At 50.7% G+C, this 22055-nt stretch overlaps 1 protein-coding gene across 1 annotated transcript in view; it reads right to left on the bottom strand.

Moving 5' to 3' along the window:
• Positions 1-22055, bottom strand: part of EMP2 (epithelial membrane protein 2) — a 35032-nt gene that overhangs the window by 11755 nt on the left and 1222 nt on the right. The window contains exon 2 of the mRNA XM_036309138.1: positions 782-920. Coding sequence (XP_036165031.1) covers positions 782-859 — 78 coding nt within the window. The 5' untranslated portion in view covers positions 860-920. The remainder of the gene's footprint in view (positions 1-781; positions 921-22055) is intronic.

The following is a 22055-nucleotide window of genomic DNA, read 5'->3' as shown; positions in this document are numbered from 1 at the left end:
AGGTCGGGGCCACAGGGGACCTTTGGCAAAAAGCTTCATTTCCAGCTGGCAGGGATATTAATCTATGCCAATAGATTATTTCCCTAATGCATTCCTGCCATATGGCTGAGAGCTGGACACTACAGGACAAGAGTTCAATTTTTCACGGGAGCACGGGCAGAGTCAGAGAGTCCCAAGCCTGGGCTCTGCTGGGGCGGGCAAGGCCAGGGGGGCCAGCAACAAGGGCTTCTGTCAGGAGATGTCAGAAGCGAGAGGGACAGAGATCCCCTGGGATGGGTCACCTGGGAGCTAGGGCAGTGCTCCTCCACCGAGGATGATTTTGCCCCCCTTCAGATATTTGGCAACGTCCGAAGACATTTCTGGTTGTCACAAGTAGGGGTGGGAGTGCTGCTGGCATCTAGTGGGTAGAGACCAGGGACGTGGCTAACTCTCCTACAGCAACAAAGAATGATCCAGCCCAAAATGACTGGTCAACCTAGTGCCAAGGTTGAGTCATTGACCTCAGGAGGGCTGAATTGAAGCCGGGTGCCCAAAGGGCTTCCTACAACCAAAGCTTTGTAGGGGAATCAGAGATGAGAGGACCAAGGTCCCGGCCCACCTAAATGTGGATGCTTCAGACCCCAACACTTAGGCCAGAGCCCTCAGGCCCCAGGCTCAGGAGGTGGGCATGCCTTGGTGGGCAGGACAACCCCAATTGTAATCACCTTGGGGAGTTCTTTAATCCTACTGTTGACGGCAGGACCCAGGGGCTCTGGGATGGTCACAAGGAAAAGGAACTTACATTGTCGATGGTGGCGATGAAAAGCAAGGCCGCGGAGGTGATGTGGAAGATGATGATGAAAGCCAGGAGCACCAACATTTTCACAGGGCACGGTAGGGCGAGGGGTCACGTTGAACGCCCAGAGAGAGCAGGAGATGTGCTAAAGAGGGTGTGAGAAATTGGGAATTTGTCAATGACAAAATTAAAATGAAAAACAAGCAACTTCTAATGGGGTTTAAGAAAATAAAAAACAGCTCTTCCTGTCTTTCCTTGCCTGCATATTTTATCAGACAAAGTCTAGAGCTTTCTTTTCAAAGCTGTTCTTCGTTGCATCCAGACATTGAGTATTCCTTGTGGAGGATTTGGGGTGAGGACCAAATAGAATCCCTACTTCAGAAAAGCATCCCACCTCTTCAGTGGCCTGCCAGGGGCACTGAGGGGGGCAGGAGGGGCTGTGTGGGGGCTTAAAAGCTGCCTGAATCTCCCTCCCACCGGGCAATGCTCTGGGGACATCACAGCACTGGAGGAAGCTCACCCTCTGAGTTGCGTATTCATTATCACAGTCCCTGCTGTGTAACAAAGCAAAGGTGGTCATGATACACAAATATTTCCTAGTGATCTGACCGTTTATAAAATTAACCCTCACTCAAACACCCTTCCTCTTAATACCTATTCTCATTTGAACAACATCCGACCACTAAATGCACATACAACATGTGGCAGACAGCTGCCATTCATTTTTTTCTCCCTCGGGGCACTGGAAGACTGAATTTCCCAGACTCCCTTGCATTTAGGTTGGACCTCGTGACTAAATCTGGCCAATGGGCTGTAAGCAACACTGGTAGGTGTCATTTCCGGTCTGAAGCATTTCCGCATTCAGAAGCAGGTGTGAGTTCTCCATGCTCCCTCCCCCTGATGACATAGCTGGGATGGTGCAGCCACAACACACTGAAATAGAATCGTTAAAAGAGCCTTTTCCTGATACCAACTCTCCCACCCAGAGAGTTGCACTGTGCCAAACCCTCCACCCTTTCTCTGTCAGCTCTCCCCTCGGCGCGTGCTCACTCTCACTCCCTTAGTCCCTGACCAAGGCTGCCCTTTGAGATCCAGGACCTTTAACAATGAGCCAGGAGCTGTGTGGCTGCAGGGCTCAGCCTGGGTGGCCCCAGCTGCAACTCTGCGTCATCATTTGGAAGAACCTAGTGAACCAGCTCAGAGATTCTTCCAATTCTTTTAACAAGGACAAACCCCCCCTTTGTTTAGGCCTGCGTCACCCTTAGTCACTCTTAGCTGCCATCGTATGCTGCCTGCAAAGAGATGCGTTTCTGATCCTCGCAATAAAGGAAAAGACAAAAGAGGCTCCTGCACCACAGATGCCAGCTGGAATGCAAAATGCCAGCCTCATCAGGCAGGGCCACAAACTTCAGGGTGATAATGGCTTTACACATTGTCCAGCTCAGAGGACACAAATTAAGACTTTCTGGAAAAGGAAAAGAAAGGCTTTAACTCAGTCTTCCCCAAAGTGTGGAATTCATGTTACAAGGCATGATTTTGGATGGTGCATTGATATGGTATCAAATAACAATGAACCATGTAGGGAGAAAGTCCTCATCGAAATGGTCTGAGTCCACCAAGGAGAAAAGACCCAGTTTGGTGCTAGCCTGTCTCTAACATGTGCCATTTTTTTTAAAACAACAATAAGCAGAACTTTTGGCAAGCCATAGTGTGTAGCTAGAATTAACAATGTTGCTTTGATATTATAATGTTCATTTTAAGGTTCTCTCTTTTTAATTTTTTTCATGTATTGATTGATTTTAAAGAAAGAGGACAGGAGGGAGGGAAGGAGAAAGGGAGGAAGAGAGATTGAGATTGATGTATTGTTCCACTTATTTATGCATTCATTGTGTGATGCTTGTATGTGCCCTGACCGGGGATCAAACCCACAAAGTTGGTGTATCTGCTCGATGCTTTAACCAACTGAGCTACTGGGTCAGGGCTAAGGTTCTCTCTTTTTATAGAAATATCATATATAGTAGAGATATAAAATCTCATTAAAACAACTTTATTGAAATTTTAAAAGAGTGAGTCATTTAAAAAATATATTATGTACATAAAAGGACAGGTGGTCTTCAGTGTTAGCAATAATCCTGGGGGTGGTTCTCAGAGCCGAGTGTCTGGACGCGTTGCTTTAACACCTGAGAGTGGTTTCAGTTGGAGTCCCAGACGTTAGGAATAAGCTCCTGCACCGAAAAGGGTAAGTGTATACAAGGGGTCAAGTCAGGTCTTGAGTCCAGTGTAAGGCGAAGGCCTTGGGGAATACAAGGGTGGCTAGAGATTGGTTTGAATTGTTTGACATCCGGGAAAATTGGAAATAGAGAAGTACTCTCCCACGATGACACCTGGAATTCAGATCTAGTGACCTCACCAGAGCTTTGGAGGAAATTATTCATAAGTAGAGGAGATCCCTTGAATCTTTAAAAGGGACTAGAAATGACTCTTTACTCCTACATCTTTTTTCTTTTTTAAAAATATATTTTGCCCTGACCGGTTTGGCTCAGTGGATAGAGCGTCGGCCTGCGGACTCAAGGGTCCCAGGTTTGATTCCGGTCAAGAGCATGTACCTTGGTTGCGGGCACATCCCCAGTGGGGAGTGTGCAGGAGGCAGCTGATCGATGTTTCTCTCTCATCAATGTTTCTAACTCTCTATCCCTCTCCCTTCTTCTCTGTAAAAAACCAATAAAATATATATTTATTTTTTAAATATTTTATTGATTTTTTTACAGAGAGGAAGGGAGAGAGATAGAGAGTTAGAAACATCGATGATAGAAACATCGATCAGCTGGCTCCTGCACACTCCCCACTGGGGATGTGCCCGCAACCAAGGTACATGCCCTTGACCGGAATCGAACCCGGGACCCTTCAGTCCGTAGGCCGATGCTCTATCCACTGAGCCAAACCAGTTAGGGCTACTCCCACATCTTTAAATCAAAATAAGTCTCCCTATTCTTTTCCTACTGGCAGCCACTCACCCCAGTTTCCTATGGCCCCTTCTGGAGATAGTATCTGTTAGGTGGGAACACTTACTCTCCACTCCTCTTGCTTCCCTGTAGAGCAGCGGTTCTCAACCTGTGGGTCGCGACCCCTTTGGGGGTCGAACGACCCTTTCACAGGGGTCACCCAAGACCATCGGAAAACACATATATAATTACATATTGTTTTTGTGATTAATCACTATGCTTTAATTATGTTCAATTTGTAACAATGAAAATACATCCTGCATATCAGATATTTACATTACGATTCATAACAGTAGCAAAATTGCAGTTATGAAGTAGCAACGAAAATGATTTTATGGTTGGGGGTCACCACAGCATGAGGAGCTGTATTAAAGGGCCGCGGTGTTGGGAAGGTTGAGAACCACTGCGAGGGAGCTGCACCAGAGTAACACTTCTGGCCTCATGCCCCACCCCTCACTCACTCCTCCGCTTCTGATTGGAGGAGACATCCAGTGTTCACTTTCGGGGTTGGTGGAGCTCAGCCATCAAGGGGCCACCGTGTATGGCGATGCTCTTCCCTCCTCTCGCCACTAGGTGTGTCTGAGCTTCCAGAGTCCCAATGCCCCTTGGCTGGAGGGGCTCCGGGGCCAGTGGAGGACAGGGGTGTGGAGCTGAGAGCTACAGCAAGCTCATTTGGCCACGGTCTGAGCTAAGTCAACCCAGCCTTTCTCACCTGCTCATATCCCCCAGAGATCATTCTTTTCCATATGAGTGCACCTCCTTCTTGGATAGACTGCCTGGTGTTCTGTTGTAGGTATGCCACAATGGACTCCACTAGCTCCCTATCCGGGCCCATTTCATTCATTTCCAGGCTTTTGCTACTCCAGGCTATACTGCCAGTGAACATTTCTGAACTTACTTCTTTGCTTGGACAGATTCCTAAACGTAGAGATGCTGGGTCAAAGGATATGAACATTTAATTTATTGCATTTTAATTTTTCTTCATTAAAATCTGATTTACTGCAAAGCATACTAGGAACTGTTAGTGCTGTGTCAGCCTTGATCTTCAGAGGGTCTTCAGGAGGTAGAAAGTATTGGACCAACTCCTATGCATGGCCTGGGTGGGTAGACAAGCCTTGGTTTCCTACCTTTGACTTATTAACACCCCTATTTCCCCTGGAAGTATAATTCTGCCGCTACAGTCCAGCCTCTGCATCCCCACGGCTCTTCCTAGCGGCGCTCAATCCTTCCCACAACACACACCCATGTTTCACTCCTGGGCAGGGACTCGGTGGGCCCTCTCGGGAGATACTGAAGGACAGACAACTCCCTGGGCTGGGTATTGGATGAAGGCTGGCCCACCAAACCCAGGGTGGCATCACATTTATGCTTCCCATGCACAGAAACTTATTTTCCCTTAAAAAAAAATGTCATACTGACCCCTTGTCTCCCCCACCTCCCCCATCCTTACAGGACACAGTGCTCTGCTGGAGCAGAGTTCCCAGAGGGAACTGCCACCCCCACTGGGTTTCCCTCACATTGTCTAGGTCTCAACTCAAGCAGCCCCTCCTCAGAGCAGTGTCCGTGATCACCCACGCCCTCCAGCAATGTCTATCCCCCATCATTATCTATCCCAGTGGTTCTCAACCTTCTGGCCCTTTTAATACAGTTCCTCATGTTGTGACCCCCAACCATAAAATTATTTTCGTTGCTACTTCATAACTGTCATGTTGCTACTGTTATGAATCCTAATGTAAATATCTGATATGCAGGATGGTCTTAGGCGACCCCTGTGAAAGGGTTGTTCCACCGCTAAAGGGGTCGCGACCCACAGGTTGAGAACCGCTGATCTATCCCATCCCAGCATCACCTATACCATCCCCTTGGTTTATTTTCTTCAGAAAACTTTCAGTCTCAAAGAATCTTATTTGTTCACTTGCCTATTACCTCTCTCCCTCTGTCCCCTGCTGTGCCCGGGCACAGAAGCTGTCATTTTCCCTCTGGGGAAATGGAGAATTGTAAAGGCCCTTGGAAAACCCAGCGCTCTGATTGTCCAGAGACAGGAACTGGGAGGCCATGACTGGCTCCAGTCCCATAGTGAAACGGGAGCAAGGCCAGGACTTGGGGTCTCCTGGCCCCTCTCCAGTTTCCCTTTCAACCTCGATGGGAGACCCCTCGAGGGCGCATGACGATCTTCCACAGTCAATGACCATTTCCCCAAGGTCTCTGTCACTCTCCAGCACAGCCTTCGCCAGGCAGTTCAAACCAGGGCTGTTTTCTTTTGGTGCCGAGCAGGGTGTGGTAAGAGGCCACCTGGGTTTGGGCGTTCACCTGTCCAAAGGTGGGAGGCCGCACCAGATGAGCTTCTCCAGTTCCCATCTAGAAATCAGAGTCTTACGATTGGCAGAACTCCTCTTTTTAAAAAAATATGCTTTGATCTACATAGTCCATGGGCTGATTAAGACTAAAAGGATAATGGAACCAAAAGGCATATGATGAAAAACCACAGCCCTCTGCCCTACCCCAGCCCTGATCCTTTTTGGCTTAAACTTTTTGGCTGTCTTTCCCTCCACAGTTCCATACTTCCAAACAATACTCATGCATTTCTATTTCTAGATTCATCTACTGTAAACATCACTGACTTCCTGCCTCGAGGAGAGTTTCCTCACCCGTCATCCCAATACAGTCTTGCTGGAAGCTAATTCCAGCAGGGCACAATAAGATGCAAGAAGTCCTCAAAAGGTTGATGGGCTTCTCTATTCAGCAGGGCTGAATCATATTACCTGCTGCTGGAATAGCCGAAAGCATTTCCCCAAACCTAAAGATGTGTATATATTATTGTCTGCTGCCTGACAGCTGAGGGCAGTTCCCCCAACCTGACAATGCCTACTGTATACCAGGCCTTACCTCTGATATGTATATCTGCTTTGCTTTTGGGCAATTTGTGTTAATAGAGTGAGGGGTCCAGAGATTCAGAGAACTTGGTTACTGAAGCTAGGTCTCCTCTGGCTCCCCAAAATGCCTTCCAAATTTATATGTCTAGCCCCTTCTTCAGATTCCTGAAACCTTCTAGATGCTCAGAAACCCCGGCACAGTCTTGTCATCCTCACATCAGTAAGTGTCATTTGCATTATGACCATGTCAGCTGTTCGCTGCAGAGCCAAATAGTGTACCATGATTGCATTCTTCTTAAAAAACTCCTCTTTTCTCTAGCTAGTTCCCTGTTCTCTCTCTCTGTGGCTCCATCTATTATCCTCATTTCTTCCATATTTTTTATCATCCCAAGTCTCCTATGGCAGAACCCCAGATGCTGGGCAAATGCACGGTTTCAAATGCACGGTTTCACTTGCAAGCCTAGACTCATCTTTCCCAGGGCACTTGACCCCGCCAGGCCCTCTCTAACTCCGTCCTCCTCTGCTCTCTGCCATGTGCAACCTCAGCAGCTGCTGCTGCCACAGAACAAGTAGGACAAGCACTCTCCAGAGAAGGCTAGCAGATTCGTCCATAAGTGTGGCCAGGGCACAGGATGCTGGCATAACCCCAAGAGATAAAGGAGATAAAGCAGGTCCCTAGGGAGGGGATGCCCAAGAGGACTCATCCCACACGAAACGAGGCTGCTTCTGATGAAAGGTCGAGCTACAGTTTACACAGCCTGTCTTGTGCTGGATCTTCACGTCAACTCTGTGAAGCTGGCAGAGTGAGGTATCATTATCCCCATTTTACAGATGACAGACTGAAGCTGACAAAGGCTTCAGGTGACTTGCCAATGTTTGCAAAGCCAGGATACCAATCTATGGTTTTCCAACTCCAAATCCAGGACACCAGGACACTTTTCTTTCTTTTTAAATATATATTTTATTGATTTTTTTACAGAGAGGAAGGGAGAGGGATAGAGAGTTAGAAACATTGATGAGAGAGAAGCATCGATCAGGTGCCTCCTGCACACCCCCTACTGGGGATGTGCCTGAAACCAATGCACACACCCTTGATCAGAATCGAACCTGAGACCCTTCAGTCTGCAGGCTCTATCCACTGAGCCAAAACGGTTAGGGCCAGGACACTTTTCTATGACCTTCTTCCCTGCCCACATGCTTAGGGCCTAATGAAAGTCACATGGTAGCCTAGTTAAAATCAGGTGAGAGACAGGCAGCCTCATTTTTGTTTCTGTTCCTTTGGCTGGATTTACCTCAAGCTTTGCACCAGGCAGGAGAGATCTGGGAGGGCCCATTAGCTAAAATTGGGATATGACTGGGCTAATTAAGAAAAGGCTTGACGAAGAAGGATGTTTTAGTCTTCATTTGGACTAAAAATAGAGCTTCCTGCCTTTTTAAATCTATTGGTTCACTGGCCAAACTGAAGCATGTGTTGTCTTTATTAATCTACTCTGAGATTGGTTTGAATTTTGGCCCTTTAATCACCGAAAGGATTCACTGTGACATGGGAGAATGGACTACATTCTGCTTTCTAAATTTATTACAACACACCTTCTCTCCACCCAGAAACTCAGGTGGATCTGCCAGAGCACTGTACCCGGACTCCCCAACCTTGGTTTAGGTGCATTGTAGGAACCATGGAAAAGGGTCTTCAGATTGAATGCCTACCATTGTATACAATACCCATAAAATAACCACAGAAAATAGTACAGAACACAGGGTATTAGAAATTATTATTTAATTTTTTTCTTAAAATGAGAATAGTAATCAGAACAGGAGCAGCAAATGGGCTTCCACTTCCTTTGGGCATGGGACTGGGATGAGCAGGGGTGAGGAGGAGGAGGAGGAGGAGGAGGAGGAGGAGGAGGGGGAGAGGCATTGGGAGATGTAGGTGGGGCCATGGAAATTCTGCACAGAGAATGGAGTATCTGTGGCTCCGTGAGTGTCAAGTTCTAAAGCGATGGTTGACAGTACTCCCCAGAAATGTCCACCTAGATCTCAGATAGCAAACAGGATACACCAAGAATTGCTACTTCCTTGCTGCCTCCTAAGTAGAGGTGCTGTCCTACTATGCCGTGGTCCAATGTTTGCTTGAAGTGTGTGTGTGTGTGTGTGTTGCACATCTAGCCTTGGGTGTGGAGAAAATTCTGCTGGTGACTCAATGGCCCTCCATCCGACTTGATTTACTGCTGATGGTCTTACAGGGAGAGAGAAGGCCACGGGCCTGCCACTGGCAGTGTAGGGGTCCCCTCCTCTCGTCCCTTCATAGAAACACAAATCTCCGAAGCAGGAGGCTCAGCCCTGCCTGCTGGTGCTAACAGGAAGCTGCTCTGGCACCCGCTCTCTTTCGTGCAAGGGAACAAGAGTGAGCCAGCTGCCTTCCCCAGGGGAGAGAACACGCTATTAAGGCAACCACTCGGCCCCCTGATTCTATTCCCACCCTTGGGAGTTCTTCCCACAATTCACACTACGGCCCATTCTCAGCCTGAGTGGAGCCTTTTCCCGGAACTGTAGGCAAAAGGACAACCCTGGAGCCTTTCAAACAGACCTGAGAAGTTGGGCATCTGGAGGTCAGGGCCATTGCCCCAAACGGAGAAGTGCTCCGTCCGCAGCTCCCCAGTTCAAAAGGCCAGGGAAGCTCTGGGCCCGTCCTGGGGAAGGTCGGCTGGTCAGTGGCTGCCCAGGCCACACAGCCAAGGAGACTCCCAGGCCCACTCTGGAGCTGGCAGTTCAACCCCCAGCTGGCTGGAACCTCGGCCCCTCCCACCGCCCACAGCACTCGGAGGGGACAGTGGCTTTGGCCTCTGTTTCAGGAAGGCAGAGGTCAGCTCAGCCTCCTGCCCTGCTATCTAGACAGCAGCCAGCCCGAAATATCCAGACGTCCGAGATGCCCTGGGGATGGCGGAAGCCCCTTTGCCCTGGGTTGGCCGGCTTTGTGCTCACTGTGGCTGGGGTTTCTGGGCACCAAGACAACTCTTGGCTCTGTCCAGAAATGACAAGAGGCAGGACACTGGGATTTGGCAGTGCTTCAGGGCAGAAGCCACAGAGAATGGTTCTGCCTGCTCAGCCCTGGCCCTCTCAGCCACTGAAATAATAATAACACAACATCAACAACAGTGGTGGCCAACAGTTATTGCCTCGTGTGTGCCAGGCACTATTCTAAGGTCTCCACATGGATTAACTCATTCGTTCCTCAGGAAAACACTAGGTTGTAGCTGTTATAATTAGCCTCATTATTTATTTATTTATTTATTTATTTATATATTTATTTATTTATTGTTAATTCTCACCCGAGGATATTTTTCCCATTGATTTTTAAAGACAGTGGAAGGGAGGGGGAGAGACACAGAGAGAGAAACATCAATGTGAGATTGACACATCAGTTGGTTGCCCCCCGCACACGCTCCGACTAGGGCCAGGGATGGAGCCTGCAACCGAGGTACATGCCCTTGACTGGAATCAAACCCAGGATCCTTCAATCCACAGGCCGGCGCTTTTAGCTACTGAGCCAAACCGGCAAGGGCTATCATTAACCTCATTTCACAGGTAAAGAAAATAAGGTTCAGAGAGGTTAAGCAACTTCCCCAAGGCCACAGAGCTAGGAAAGGCTAGAGCTGGGATTTGAACCTAGGCAATCAGGCACCAGAGAAACCACCATATTGTCTACATCTCAGTTTCTCTTCCCTTGTAGGGTGCTGTTACTTTCAGGCTTGATGAGGAGATCAGTGCAAAGTCCTGGGGCCACCTGTGGCTTTGGATGCTGGTCATCCCTACGTGTCACTGCTCCGGGCTCCACGAAGTGGGACACACGTGAGGAGGCTGGGGACAGGGACGCAGAGAACAGAGTCACCCGTGAGTCCTGAAAGCACCTCCCTTCGCCGAGCGCAGGAGGAACACTTGTCAGCGAGGTGGCCCGTCCTAAGGATGGGCAAAGACTATGATGCATTTTGCAGGTGACGCATTAAAACGAAGGGATTTAGCCACATCATCCAGTTAGCAGGTGGGGAAGCAGGGCTCAGACCCCAGCCTTCTGATTACCAGCCTGTCATTCACTGTCTTTAAATGGAGCAAGTATTCACCCAATGAGCATTCACTGAATGCTGGTCACGCCCGGGCCCTGGTGATACACGGATGAGCAAGGCAGGCTCCGTGTCCCTGGGGAGCGCTCAGGCGCAAGAAGAACAAGCAGGTGCCAATAAATGAACACGCTGTGATGACGTGTGTGTGAGCACACAGAGGGAGGTGTGGCTAGCCCTGTGCTGGAGGGGGGCAGCGTCATCAGGGTGTCCCAGAGGAAGTGACCTCAGAGCTGGGTGTCAGAGGATGGACAGGCAGGGCTGTGGGGACGGGGTGTTGTGGGCAAACGGAGCCAAACGCTCCGCTGAGGCACAGGAGCATGACCAGTGTGAGTAGAGTGAGTGCTGGGCAGGGCCCCGGGCTGAGCCAGAACTTAACGGGCCTTGGGAGTCTGCGTGTTACCCTGGACACAGTGGGAGACGGGAGGGTTTTTAGGCAGGAAAGTAACAAGATCTGCCTCTACAAGCAAAACATTGCACAGTCCGGCAGCCAGTTTAGAAGGAAGTGAACTGGGGAGCTGCTGGAGCAGCCCTGGTGAGAAATGAGGAGGGTCTGGACTAAGGCAGGACAGGGATGTGGGCAGAAGGGAGAGACGGAGAGCTCCTCAGCAGGCGGAATCGCCAGGGCCTGCGCTGGGCGGAGGGACGGGCAGAGGACCCTGGGGGCCGTCTGCTTGTGCCAGCGTGGACGCTGGTTCCACTGATGCACTTGGACTGGGGCAGGAGGAGCACTGGAAGGACGAATGCCTGGTTAACAATGGTGGAAAAGGGCTGGGCAGTTGGAAATATGGGCGGGGCTGCCACTCAGGAGAAAACGGAAGCTGGGAACAGAAATCCAGTGTCATGGGTATGGATGGGAGACAAAACCACGGGGAGATATAAAATATTCCTGGGGAGAAAGTGCTGGCAGAGAGGAGAGGCGGGGAGGAAAGGCCCACGAAGGAGACAGCGATGGGGGCACAGTGGGGGGAGGGAAGAGGAGCTGGGGGCGGGGGGGGGGGGGACCCAGAAGGCAAGAGAGGAGAGACGAGGAAAAAACACATCATGATGGAAAATGAGCTCATAGGCAAACTTGGTAATAATTTCGGTGAAGTGAACGAAGGCTCTTCTTTGTTTTCCTCCCTGCGACCTGGTGGTATCCTGTGGCTGTGAACTTGGGTATTACTGCCTCTCCCGCTGGGGTCAGGGACAGTGCCCAGTTTGTGGATGGTGCTCAGCAAATGTGTGTTGAATGAAGGACTAAAGGAACCAGCTTTCAAGGAGCTACAGAGCTAAGAAGAAGTCAAGAAAGGACCTAGACTTTTCTTCCAAGTCTGACAGTAAAAGAAGGAAGAAATGTTTATCAGGTGCCTGGAGGCCCTTCCCAAAGAGGAAACGCAGCCCCGATGGCTTCACCGGTGATTCCGCCACACACTGAAGGAAGAATAATACCGGCTCCGCAAAAACTCTCCCAGAAAATGGAAAAGGGGATACCTCCCAACTCATTCTATGAGGCCTGCAATACCCTGATCTCAAAAGCAGACAAGACGTTGTAAGAAAAATGCAGATCAGCATCTCTCCTGTTCATAAGCACCAAGGGTTTTAGTAACATTTTAACAAACCGAATCCTCCTGACAAGAGGTAAAATGCATTCCCCACCCACTGAGTCCTGGCTGCCCCTGGAAGGGCAGGGGTCTCCTGTGCCTGTCCCTGTGCCCTAACCCAGCCCGCCCCCAGCTGACCCAAGCCCACTCCACCCACCTGCAGAATCAGGAGCTAAATAAATGCTTTCTGTTTCACGCCATTGCATTCTGGGATGGTTTGTTACACAGCAAGTGCGAACAGATACAGGGGAAACACTGCTTTATGAGACTCAGAGTTCCTCAAAGATGGAAACCACATCTTACTCATCTTCATACCCCCAGTGCCCAAGGTTACTCAGCACATACTTGTTGAATGTCTGCTAGTTTGGGCAGCTCTCAAAAGGGCTAATAACCACCATCCTGCCAATGACTGCTACCTGACCCCCTCAATTAAAGAGCTCCCGCTGCCTGCTGTCATCCCAGGAGCTCTCTGTAATTATGCTGCCGGCAAACACACAGCCCAGCCCAGGGAGGGCTGATACTGTATCTGCAGGCGCACGTGTCAGTGTGGGGTGAGGTGGATTCGGATTAGCTGGCTAGGGGTGAGGCAGGTGTCAGACTCAGGGGGCTCTCATCCTCACAGCCACTGGGTTAGGAATATTCCTTCCGCCGCAGAGCGCCTTGTATTAGTGGCATTTCCTTTAACAGCCTAAGTGACAAGAGCCGTCCTTTTTATAGATGGATTTTGCCAGCAAGTTAGGGACCAGGAATCACGGCCTACAACTCAGCCTCAAGACCAGGAAGCCAGGCCGCCACCGCCGTGTAAATTCACACAGGAAGGGGACGAAGGGGAGAAGACCAACAGGAAGTAGTGTGTACAAAACTCGGTGAGAGCTCAGATGGAGCCAGACTGGACTGTGGCCCAGCAGCTTGGCCACTCACTGCCTCAGTTTCCTGTAAAATGGGGATGACAATGGCACACCTCTCTCCTAGGACTGTTGGGTGATAACAGAGTGGACATGCTTAGAACAGCATCTGTATATAACAAGTACATGCACCAGTCGCGACCAGAAACTCAGTGAAGTTTCTCAGAATTGCCACGCTGGTCCCTTCTGCTCCCCAAAAGCCAGCATTCTCCTTCCTGTCCCCCGCCACCACTCTCAGGTGGCAGCCACCAAGTGGAAATGACCACCAGAGCTGTCTCCCGGAGGGAAAGAAGTGCAAACAGACAACAGGACGCTCGAGATGTGCGGACAATTAGGGGATATTTCAGGCACCGTCCCCGCTATGCTTACGTCAATGTTTTCCAAATCAGTCATCCCTGCACCACCTTCAGAAGGTCAGGCCTAACTGTGTCCCACCTGTGTTACTAGTAACTGACTTTTAAGACTCACATCGTTATGAAAGGAAACCTTATATCAAGACTGGAAATGGAAAGTCAGCCGTTGCTGCCCTAAGTAGGTGGTGCTGGGGAAGAGAAATACAATGAAAACAAAACAGTGTTATTAGATTCCAGCTAGAAACTGCTGCTGCTGCTGCTGCGAGCTGTGCGTCCCAGCCAGCTTTTCTCTCTCTTTGCTGAAACAGGAATGTCACACGTGTTTCAGAAGTTTTAAAGACACGTTTGCACAAAACGGACAGTTTCTCCTTGGAGGGTTAGAAGGAAATTTGAAAGGGAATATCTGAAAGATTCTATTTTACTAATGCTGTGTGTCTGGCCCACCTGAAGTACCTGTGACCATTAATTTTATGGGTCAACTTGGCTGGGCCACCGTGTTTCTGTGGGGGTGTTTCTTGGGTGAGATTAGCATTTAAATTGGAGAGCACTGAGAAAAGCAGACTGCCCTCCATTACTGCGGGGGGCCTCATTCAGTCAGCTGAAGGCCTGAAGATGACGAAAAAGCCGACCTTCCCTAGGTCCTGCCGGCCTACCTGGCAGATTTTGGACTTGCCGGCCTCCACACTTGGGTGAACCAATTCCTTACAGTAAATCTCTCTTTATAGCACACATCAATTGGTTCTGTTTCTTAGAGAACCCTGCCTAACACAGCACCTCTCTGTAACCTGAGAGCAGGTAGGTCCTGCTCCTTTACCTGGGGGCTTGGAGGGACTGACAGGAAGGGATTCCTGCCAGGAAACACTCAAGACCAGGGCAGATACTGAGCCAGCTGGGGAGCGATCCCCGTGAGCCTGAAATCACACTGGAACATTTCCCCGTTGGCATGTCTGGAGGCCTGCGAGGTCACCCTGCTAGAAAGAAAGGCAGTCCCAACACCTCCCCTTTCCAACTGGGGCGCCTCTGATGACATTGTGTCTGCAGCTGTGGCCCTGTGCAGCCATGGCACTGGGAACCTGACCCCGCACAAGGAGAGCTGTGAGCTCATGCAGGCTCAGCTGAAAGGCACGGTGTGGTCATGCAGAGCCGCCCTGACTCATAGCCTCTGCCTGGGTTATTTTTATGGCTTCCAGTTTCCATCTGAATGTGCCCCCGGATTGGGGACCTCCCCACTTCCCAACATCCCATCTGGTTTGGGGGCCCTAAACTTTAGAACACGGCTTTCCAAACCTCAGTCATTTGCCATCCACCCTCTCGAGGTATCACTGTAGGATTTCACTTCATCTTTGTCTTAAAATAAACCCACTCTTTAACAGAAATACATGTGTTTTAAAAAGAAATCTGGCCCTGCCGGTGTGGCTCAGTGGTTGAGCATTGACCCATGAACCAGGAGGTCATGGTTTGATTCCCAGTCAGGGCACATGTCAGGGTTTCGAGCTTGATCCCCAGTAGGGGGCATGCAGGAGGCAGCCGATTGATGATTCTCTCTTATTTATTTTTTTTTTTTTTTAAATATATTTTATTGATTTTTTACAGAGAGGAAGGGAGAGAGAGAGTTAGAAACATCGATGAGAGAGAAACATCGATCAGCCGCCTTCTGCACATCTCCTACTGGGGATGTGCCCGCAACCAAGGTACATGCCCTTGACCGGAATCGAACCTGGGACCTTTCAGTCCGCAGGCCGACGCTCTATCCACTGAGCCAAACCGGTTTCGGCGATTCTCTCTTATTATTGATTAGAGGCCCGATGCACAAAATTCGTGCAAGGGGCTTGGCCCTCACAGCCCCGGCCAGCCCTCGCAGCCCCTCACAGCCCCGGCCAGCCCTCGCAGTCCCGGCTTCGTCCAGAAGGTTGTTGGGCTGTTCGGTCTAATTAGCATATTAGCTCTTTATTATATAGGATGTTTCTATCCCTCTCTTCCTCTCTCTGAGATCAATAAAAACATATTTTAAAAAAAGAAATCTGGCTCCCTGGAAATGGAAACTCGGCACCACTTGCCACAAATAGAGATTGACTGTAAAATAAATGGCCCCTCTGCTAACCCCTTCACAAGTTCTGGTTCAATGCTGCTGTCTGCAGAAGAGCTGAGCTGAAGACCTGCCCTGTCTGGTGATAGAAAAAAAACCAACAGCAAGAGTCAAAGAGGCATCAAGAGTTTAGCAGCAACGAAGGATTTCCCTCTGATGGAAACAAAACATTTAAAGACAAAAAGGAAACCACTTTCTCCCCGAGTGATTTAACATTGTTTAATGACGTTCCAGCACCACCTAAAATCGCTCCAGTATCGCGACCCCCACCCTGCAGTAATCCATTGATTTCCAGTTCTGTCTCGGGTGGTCCCCACCCAGGGAACCACAGCGCATGTGCCTTCCCTTCCTTCCACCCCGTCTGTCCCAAGACCTTCAGTGGGGCCTCACTTCAATCCAGGAGCCCGGAACCCAGTAGCTGCTCTAGACCTCTACCAGTGGAAGCTTCTTAGGGAACCAGGACAGGACGGGGCACTGAATTAAAACGAAGACAGTAGAATGCTCTTACATTGCTGGTAGGACCGTGAAATGGTGCGGCCACTATGGAAAGCAGTCTGGCTGCTCCTCAAACAATTACACAGAGCGACCACATGACCCAACAATGCTACTCCTAGGTATGTACCCAAGAGAAATGAAAGCACATGTCCAACAAAAACTTGCACAGTGCATATAGCAGCATTATTTACCACGGCCAAAAGGTAGAAACAACCCATACGTCCACCCACGCATGAATGGATAAACAAAATGTGTTACGTCCATACAACAGAATAGGATTAGGTCATAAAAAGTCTAACAGATATGCTACAACATAGATGAACCTCGAAGATATTACACCAAGTGAACTAAGCTAGACTCAAAAGGCCACACAGTGTATGATTCTATTTATATAAAATGTTCAGAAGAGGCAAATCCATACAGGCAGAAAGATCAGTGACTGACCAGGGCTGAGGGGGATGGGAAAATAGGGGGGGATATCCAAAGGGCGTCGGGTTTCTTTATGAAGCAATGAAAATGTTTCCAAATGGACTCTGGTGATGGCCACACCTACCTGCGGCGCCACTAAAACACTCTGAATTGTACGCTTGAAAAAACTCATTTAAAAAGAGATTTCAGAGAATAAAATGGGGGAGCTCTGAGTTTCCTGGGGGCTGGTATTTCAACACCTCCATGCCCTGGGGGCTGACACACAAGGACACCTGCGAGCCCTTGGCAGCCCCTGGTGTGAAAGGGAAGGTAGAAACCGCAGGGCCCAGAGGCCAGACATCCTCATCCCACACCCTCAACCGACCACCCACACCCAAGGCTCTGAGCCAGCCCCTCACATCCCAGATGCCCACCTGTCCTGAGTACAGAGCATATACAGTAGGCACTACTCGAGGACATGAGGACTTGGACCACCCAGTCCCGGCCCTCACAGAGTGCTCAAAAGAAATCGGGGGTGGGCTAGCACCCCAAACCTTAGTTAGTGCCCCTTCCTTCTCCCCTACGGACCCAGCTTGCTTCCCACTCAGGGCAGCAGGATGTTTGCTGAGCAATTCCCCCTTTCGGGGAAGTTCTTAGATCTTGGGGTGTCTAGCTGCTTCTCTGTGTTCAGCCTCAACTTCAAAGTTCCCTCCTTAGAGAAGCCTTCCCAGACCAGCCAATCGAAGCGACTCCTGTTTTATTTTCTTCAAATCTGCTATTTCCCTATTGCTCTCTATTCACTTTTTTGGTCTCTCCCCTCTAGACTGGAAGTGCCCGGCGGGCAGGGATTTACATCTGTTTGGTCACTGCTGTGTCCCTGATGCCCAGCATGGTGCCTGGCACCCAGGCAGCCCCAGAGCAGGGAGGAGGTGAAGACTGAAGAACCTCCAGGGAGCAAGGCTCGGAGTCCTCCTCTCACTCCCGGGGGAGCGGGAGCATAACTTCCCAGACATCTCTGGGTCGGGGGGCTTCTCGGAATTCTCAGGAGAAGGGGAAGCTGAGTGCATCACAGCTGGGGGTGGGGGTGGGGGGTGGCCCCTCATCCAGCCAAGGGGACCAGGTGGGACACCAATAGTGTCAACACGGCCACCATTGTCATTTCTACCCATCTGTGTACCAACTGTACTGTTCATTGCCCAGAATTATCATTAAAGCATATCAGTTTAATTGGATTCTTTTTAAACTGTGTCTTATGCCATAAATGGAAAATCAGTATCACTTGCCAAGTGATGGACGTTTCAGTAATATACTTTAAAATAAATGAGCGGACTGCAGTTTTCAGCACTGCCTGCATAGAATTCATCTCCAAATGCCTGTGTGCAGACCATACTCTGGGCGTGTCGAGGATGAAGCCTCTTCTGGTCTTAGAAGAATGTGACCCCATGTCATGTTGATATAAATGGACACTGACCATACCACTTGGGCCTGTCTCGGCTCCAGGCAGAGCCAAAGGCAGGAGGGAGAGGGAGCAGCTGCCGATCCTAATTCTCGCTCACGGTCCCCAACCTTCCCCCAAACCCTTCTCTCCCCATCCCCTGCAGCCTCCGGCTGGCTCCTCACTGGGGTTGGCTGGAAAGCAGGAAGCTGCCTAAGACCCAGGGTGACTCCTTCTATCGGTTAGTCACGTGAACAGAGACCTACTACGCGCTTACTGCATGCTTAGCTCTGTGCTGGGTGCTGGAAACATCCTGTGAACTCGACAGGTGCCAGCAGCTCTGGCCTCCCTTATGCAGAGACCATCAGAAACAATGGAACCGAATGCCATTTGGACCGGGGGTTCCGTGTGAAGCAGGATTCCTCCTGGGTGTGGGCGCCTGTTCTCGGTGATCAGGCTGCTGCGGGACCTTCGGGGCTGAGACAGCCGACTCTGGGTGAGAAATGCTCGTCTCCCGGACACTCACCAGAGCGTCTGCCGCAAAGGAACTTTCCTGGCCCAAAGGACTGGGATTGCTTCAAGAGGAGAGCGCACACGTCTGCTTTTAAAGAGAGGGACGTGGCCGGAATACGCCCGATGGAACAGAGTCTGTGGGGTCCACAGACTTGGATTCAAATCCCGACACAGTCACTGTGCGTGTTTAAGCCACATTTTTAGGACTCCGTTTTTTTTCATCTATAGAACAGGGATAAGAGTCCCTACCTCAGGGGGTTATTACTCATTTTAAATGAGATAAAGGTTGTAAAGCACGTGGCCAGTAAACGGCTTTACATCCTATAAATGCCATAATAACAGCATGATGATTATTTTCATTGCTGCTGATAACACTGGCAAAATCTAAGTCATTCTTCCCTGCTCTCAAACACCAACGAGACCCAGGTCTGTCTCTGAATTCTCGTCCAAGCCCAGACTCCCGATGGTCTCCAGGACACCCTGCCAAGGACCTCATGATGGCGTTCTTAACACACCCCAAGGGTACTCACTGTTGGCCCCCATCCCCCGCTCACCACTTTTCTATTAGCAGCACCCAGACCCCAGATGGGAAACCCATCACACCCACGAGGCGTCCACAATGAGGGCAATGTTCCATGCGGACTGGATGGCACCCCCGGATTTAAACCCCCGTTACGTGTCCCTGGACTACTGCACAGCCCTACCCAGACTTTCTGTCCAGAGCCTCCACCATGCAGCCCATCTTCTAAAGCTCCCCACCCCCACCCCTGCAAAACGCCCTATATTATTATTGAGCTTCAGGTACACAAGTAACCCATGAATATATTCTCTGTTGTGGGTAAGAGTGGAGTCCCTGTGCCCGCTGCTTCCACACCTCTCACCAGAGGCAGCCACACCAATCTATTTTGATAAATCCTTCCAGACGTTTTCCTTCGTATACACGTAATACGGATGAATTACAGGAATACAGATGAAATGCAGCTAGTACTTGTTTGTTGCTATACAAATAGCCTATTTTCCCATGTATTGCTTTGCTACTTGCTCTTTTTTTAAAAATTCAACCGTGTCTTACAGATCTTACTACATTGGTACAGGGATGAACCTGCAGCCAAGTGCTAACTGACTGTAGGCAAGTCACTCCACCTCTCGGAGTGGCCCTGCTGCTGTCACAGTGGGATGGTCTAAGGCTGTCGTGCCCCTGAAATTCTCCGATCTCAGTCCCTGGCTGCCCCGAATGCTGAGAGCTCTTACCCCTTCCAGGAGTCCACCTGAGGCTCTGCTGCCTGGGAGAGCCCAAGTGACTGGGACAGAACAACGACGTCACAGTCACCACCAGCGCCCCCACCGTGGGGATCAGGTTACCAGCCGGGCGCTCACGCTGGGTGGCAGCTCTGCCTCTGATATTTTTAGCCTCCCCCTTCGGCCAGTCCCTAACAAGAGCCAGATGCATCTGCCGATTCCCGCCAAAGCTGGCCCCGCCAAAGCTGGCCCTGCCGAAACTGCAGTCTTTAAGGAACTCCTGCAGGAAACCAGGGTGGACCACCCCTCACGGGGGAGCATGGGGCCTCCTCTTCCAGCAACCCCCCCAGACCTCCATTCTTTCCCTGGACAAGCTGAAGCCAACAACCAAGAGTCAGGCCTCTAGTCCTGGCTACGGTGCCAGCTGTCCTCTTTCCCCATTCCAGCTGCTGCTGCCAATCGCCTGCTTTTCCAAACCCAGGAAGACATCCCCGAGGGGCTCCCACACAGGAGTCTGGTCGCCGACCTGACCTTTAACTGCCTCTTCTGGAAGGGTTCTGCTCCCCAGTCCCAATGCCGGGGACCCCACTGCACCTTTGGGTGATGTGGCCACCACCCCCACCCTGCGTTCGCCCAGAGCCTATGTCAGAGGCCCCGCTTGTCCACAGAGCCGGGCAGCAACCACATGTTGCAACACACACAATTCCCCCCCCACCCCCCGCCCCCGAAGGTGGCTGGACTCCTGCCTCCCAAACAAACCCCGCCAACCAGCCAGCCAGCAGTCCACTGCCATCCCATCTGGCCGGGAAAGGCATTCCTATGTTTTTGTCTCGACAGACTTCCCTTCCTGGCCATGTCTGGCGGGGTTGACTGTGACAAAGAGAGGCCTTCACTCTGCCCTGGTCAGCCAGGAAGGCCCCAGAGGGCAGGGCGGCATGTGCCTGGGATGCAACACTGACCAGTTGAGCCTCCCTCTGAATCAATCACCCGTAGCTGGGAAATTGAGAGTGTGCCACATGCACGCGGCTTTAGCTCCTGTGAAAAAGATATCGTGTGAGAGACAGGGAAAGGATATGTAGGTGAAACACGCTTAAATCCCAGGAAGAAAGGGCCTTACAAATTACTTGTGCGTGTCGTGTGAAGGGGGTGGCAGGGAGGACTGAATGGATGTGCCCTGTATTTACAATTAGATGCCAGGGAGTCCTGCTTGACCCTCAAGAGTTGTGCCCTGATCTGGGGCCCTGCCAGCCAGAGAGGGCACGGCCCCTCCCCTCTGGGTGGGGCAGTGCAGTGTCAGCTCCCAAGCTGCCTGCCTGGCCCTGGCCTCACCCACCCCGCTGGCCACCTCTGAGGCACAAACACCTGTCCCAGGATTTCAGGAGAATCAAAATTTCCTCATGGGACAGAAAGAGGCAGCTCCAGGCTGTGTGGCCTGCTCTCTGCCTCCCACCCCCACTCCCCAAGTCCAGGCGGGGGTAGAGGTGGCAGATCCAAAACCCTCAGTAGGAAAACAGGTTCTGCACCTTCCCGCCACCCCCACACCCCTCCCTAGGCCGTGGGCTTGGCATCTGGGCCCTGATTTCTCCAGAAGGGTCTCCCCCATTCTCCATACCCCACCTGGACATCTCCAGGTGGAAAAAAGGGGAGGTCTCGCAGGGGAGGGGGTGCAGGTGGAGGTTCCAAGTCTGGCTCTGGGCATTACTAGCTCGGGGACCTGCAGTACTGACTGGCAGTCTCAGCTAGGCCCTGCATCTAGGAGTGAGAGGCTCTGGGAGAACAGGAGCGTGTGGGCGCCCCAGCGCTGCAAAGGCTCCGCCAGCTTTGGTTTCCATCTCTGTCCCTTGGGGACTCCTGGGGAAACCAGGCTCCAGCACCTTCCTCATCCTCCGTCCACTTCCTCAACCCAAGGCCAAGTTCCAGGGGGAAGTGGCCAGCAACAGTGAGCGCCTCTGGGATTTCTAACCAATTCAGCGTAGAAGTGGCTGAAGACTTTTTAAAAACATTTGGTAAAATATACCTAATATTTTAACCACCTACAAGTGTGCAATTCCATGGCATTAAATACATTCACAATGTCGTATAACCATCACCACGATCTAGACCCCAAATGTTTTCACCCTTCCCAACAAAAACTCTGCACCCATTAAGCCCTAATCCCCACGCCCCTTTCCCAGCTCTACTCTACCTTCTGCGCCTAGGAACTTGCCTATGGCTAGGGCACCTCGTGTGAGTGGACTCACCCAGTATTTGGGCTGCCCGTTTCTTAAGGCCCT

This window comes from Myotis myotis, unplaced genomic scaffold (genome assembly GCF_014108235.1).
Source record: "Myotis myotis isolate mMyoMyo1 unplaced genomic scaffold, mMyoMyo1.p scaffold_m19_p_5, whole genome shotgun sequence".
In the NCBI taxonomy this organism is placed as follows: Eukaryota; Metazoa; Chordata; class Mammalia; order Chiroptera; family Vespertilionidae; genus Myotis; species Myotis myotis.
The sequence above is the reverse complement of the archived record's forward strand: the minus strand, read 5'-3'. Positions and strand labels throughout refer to the sequence as shown.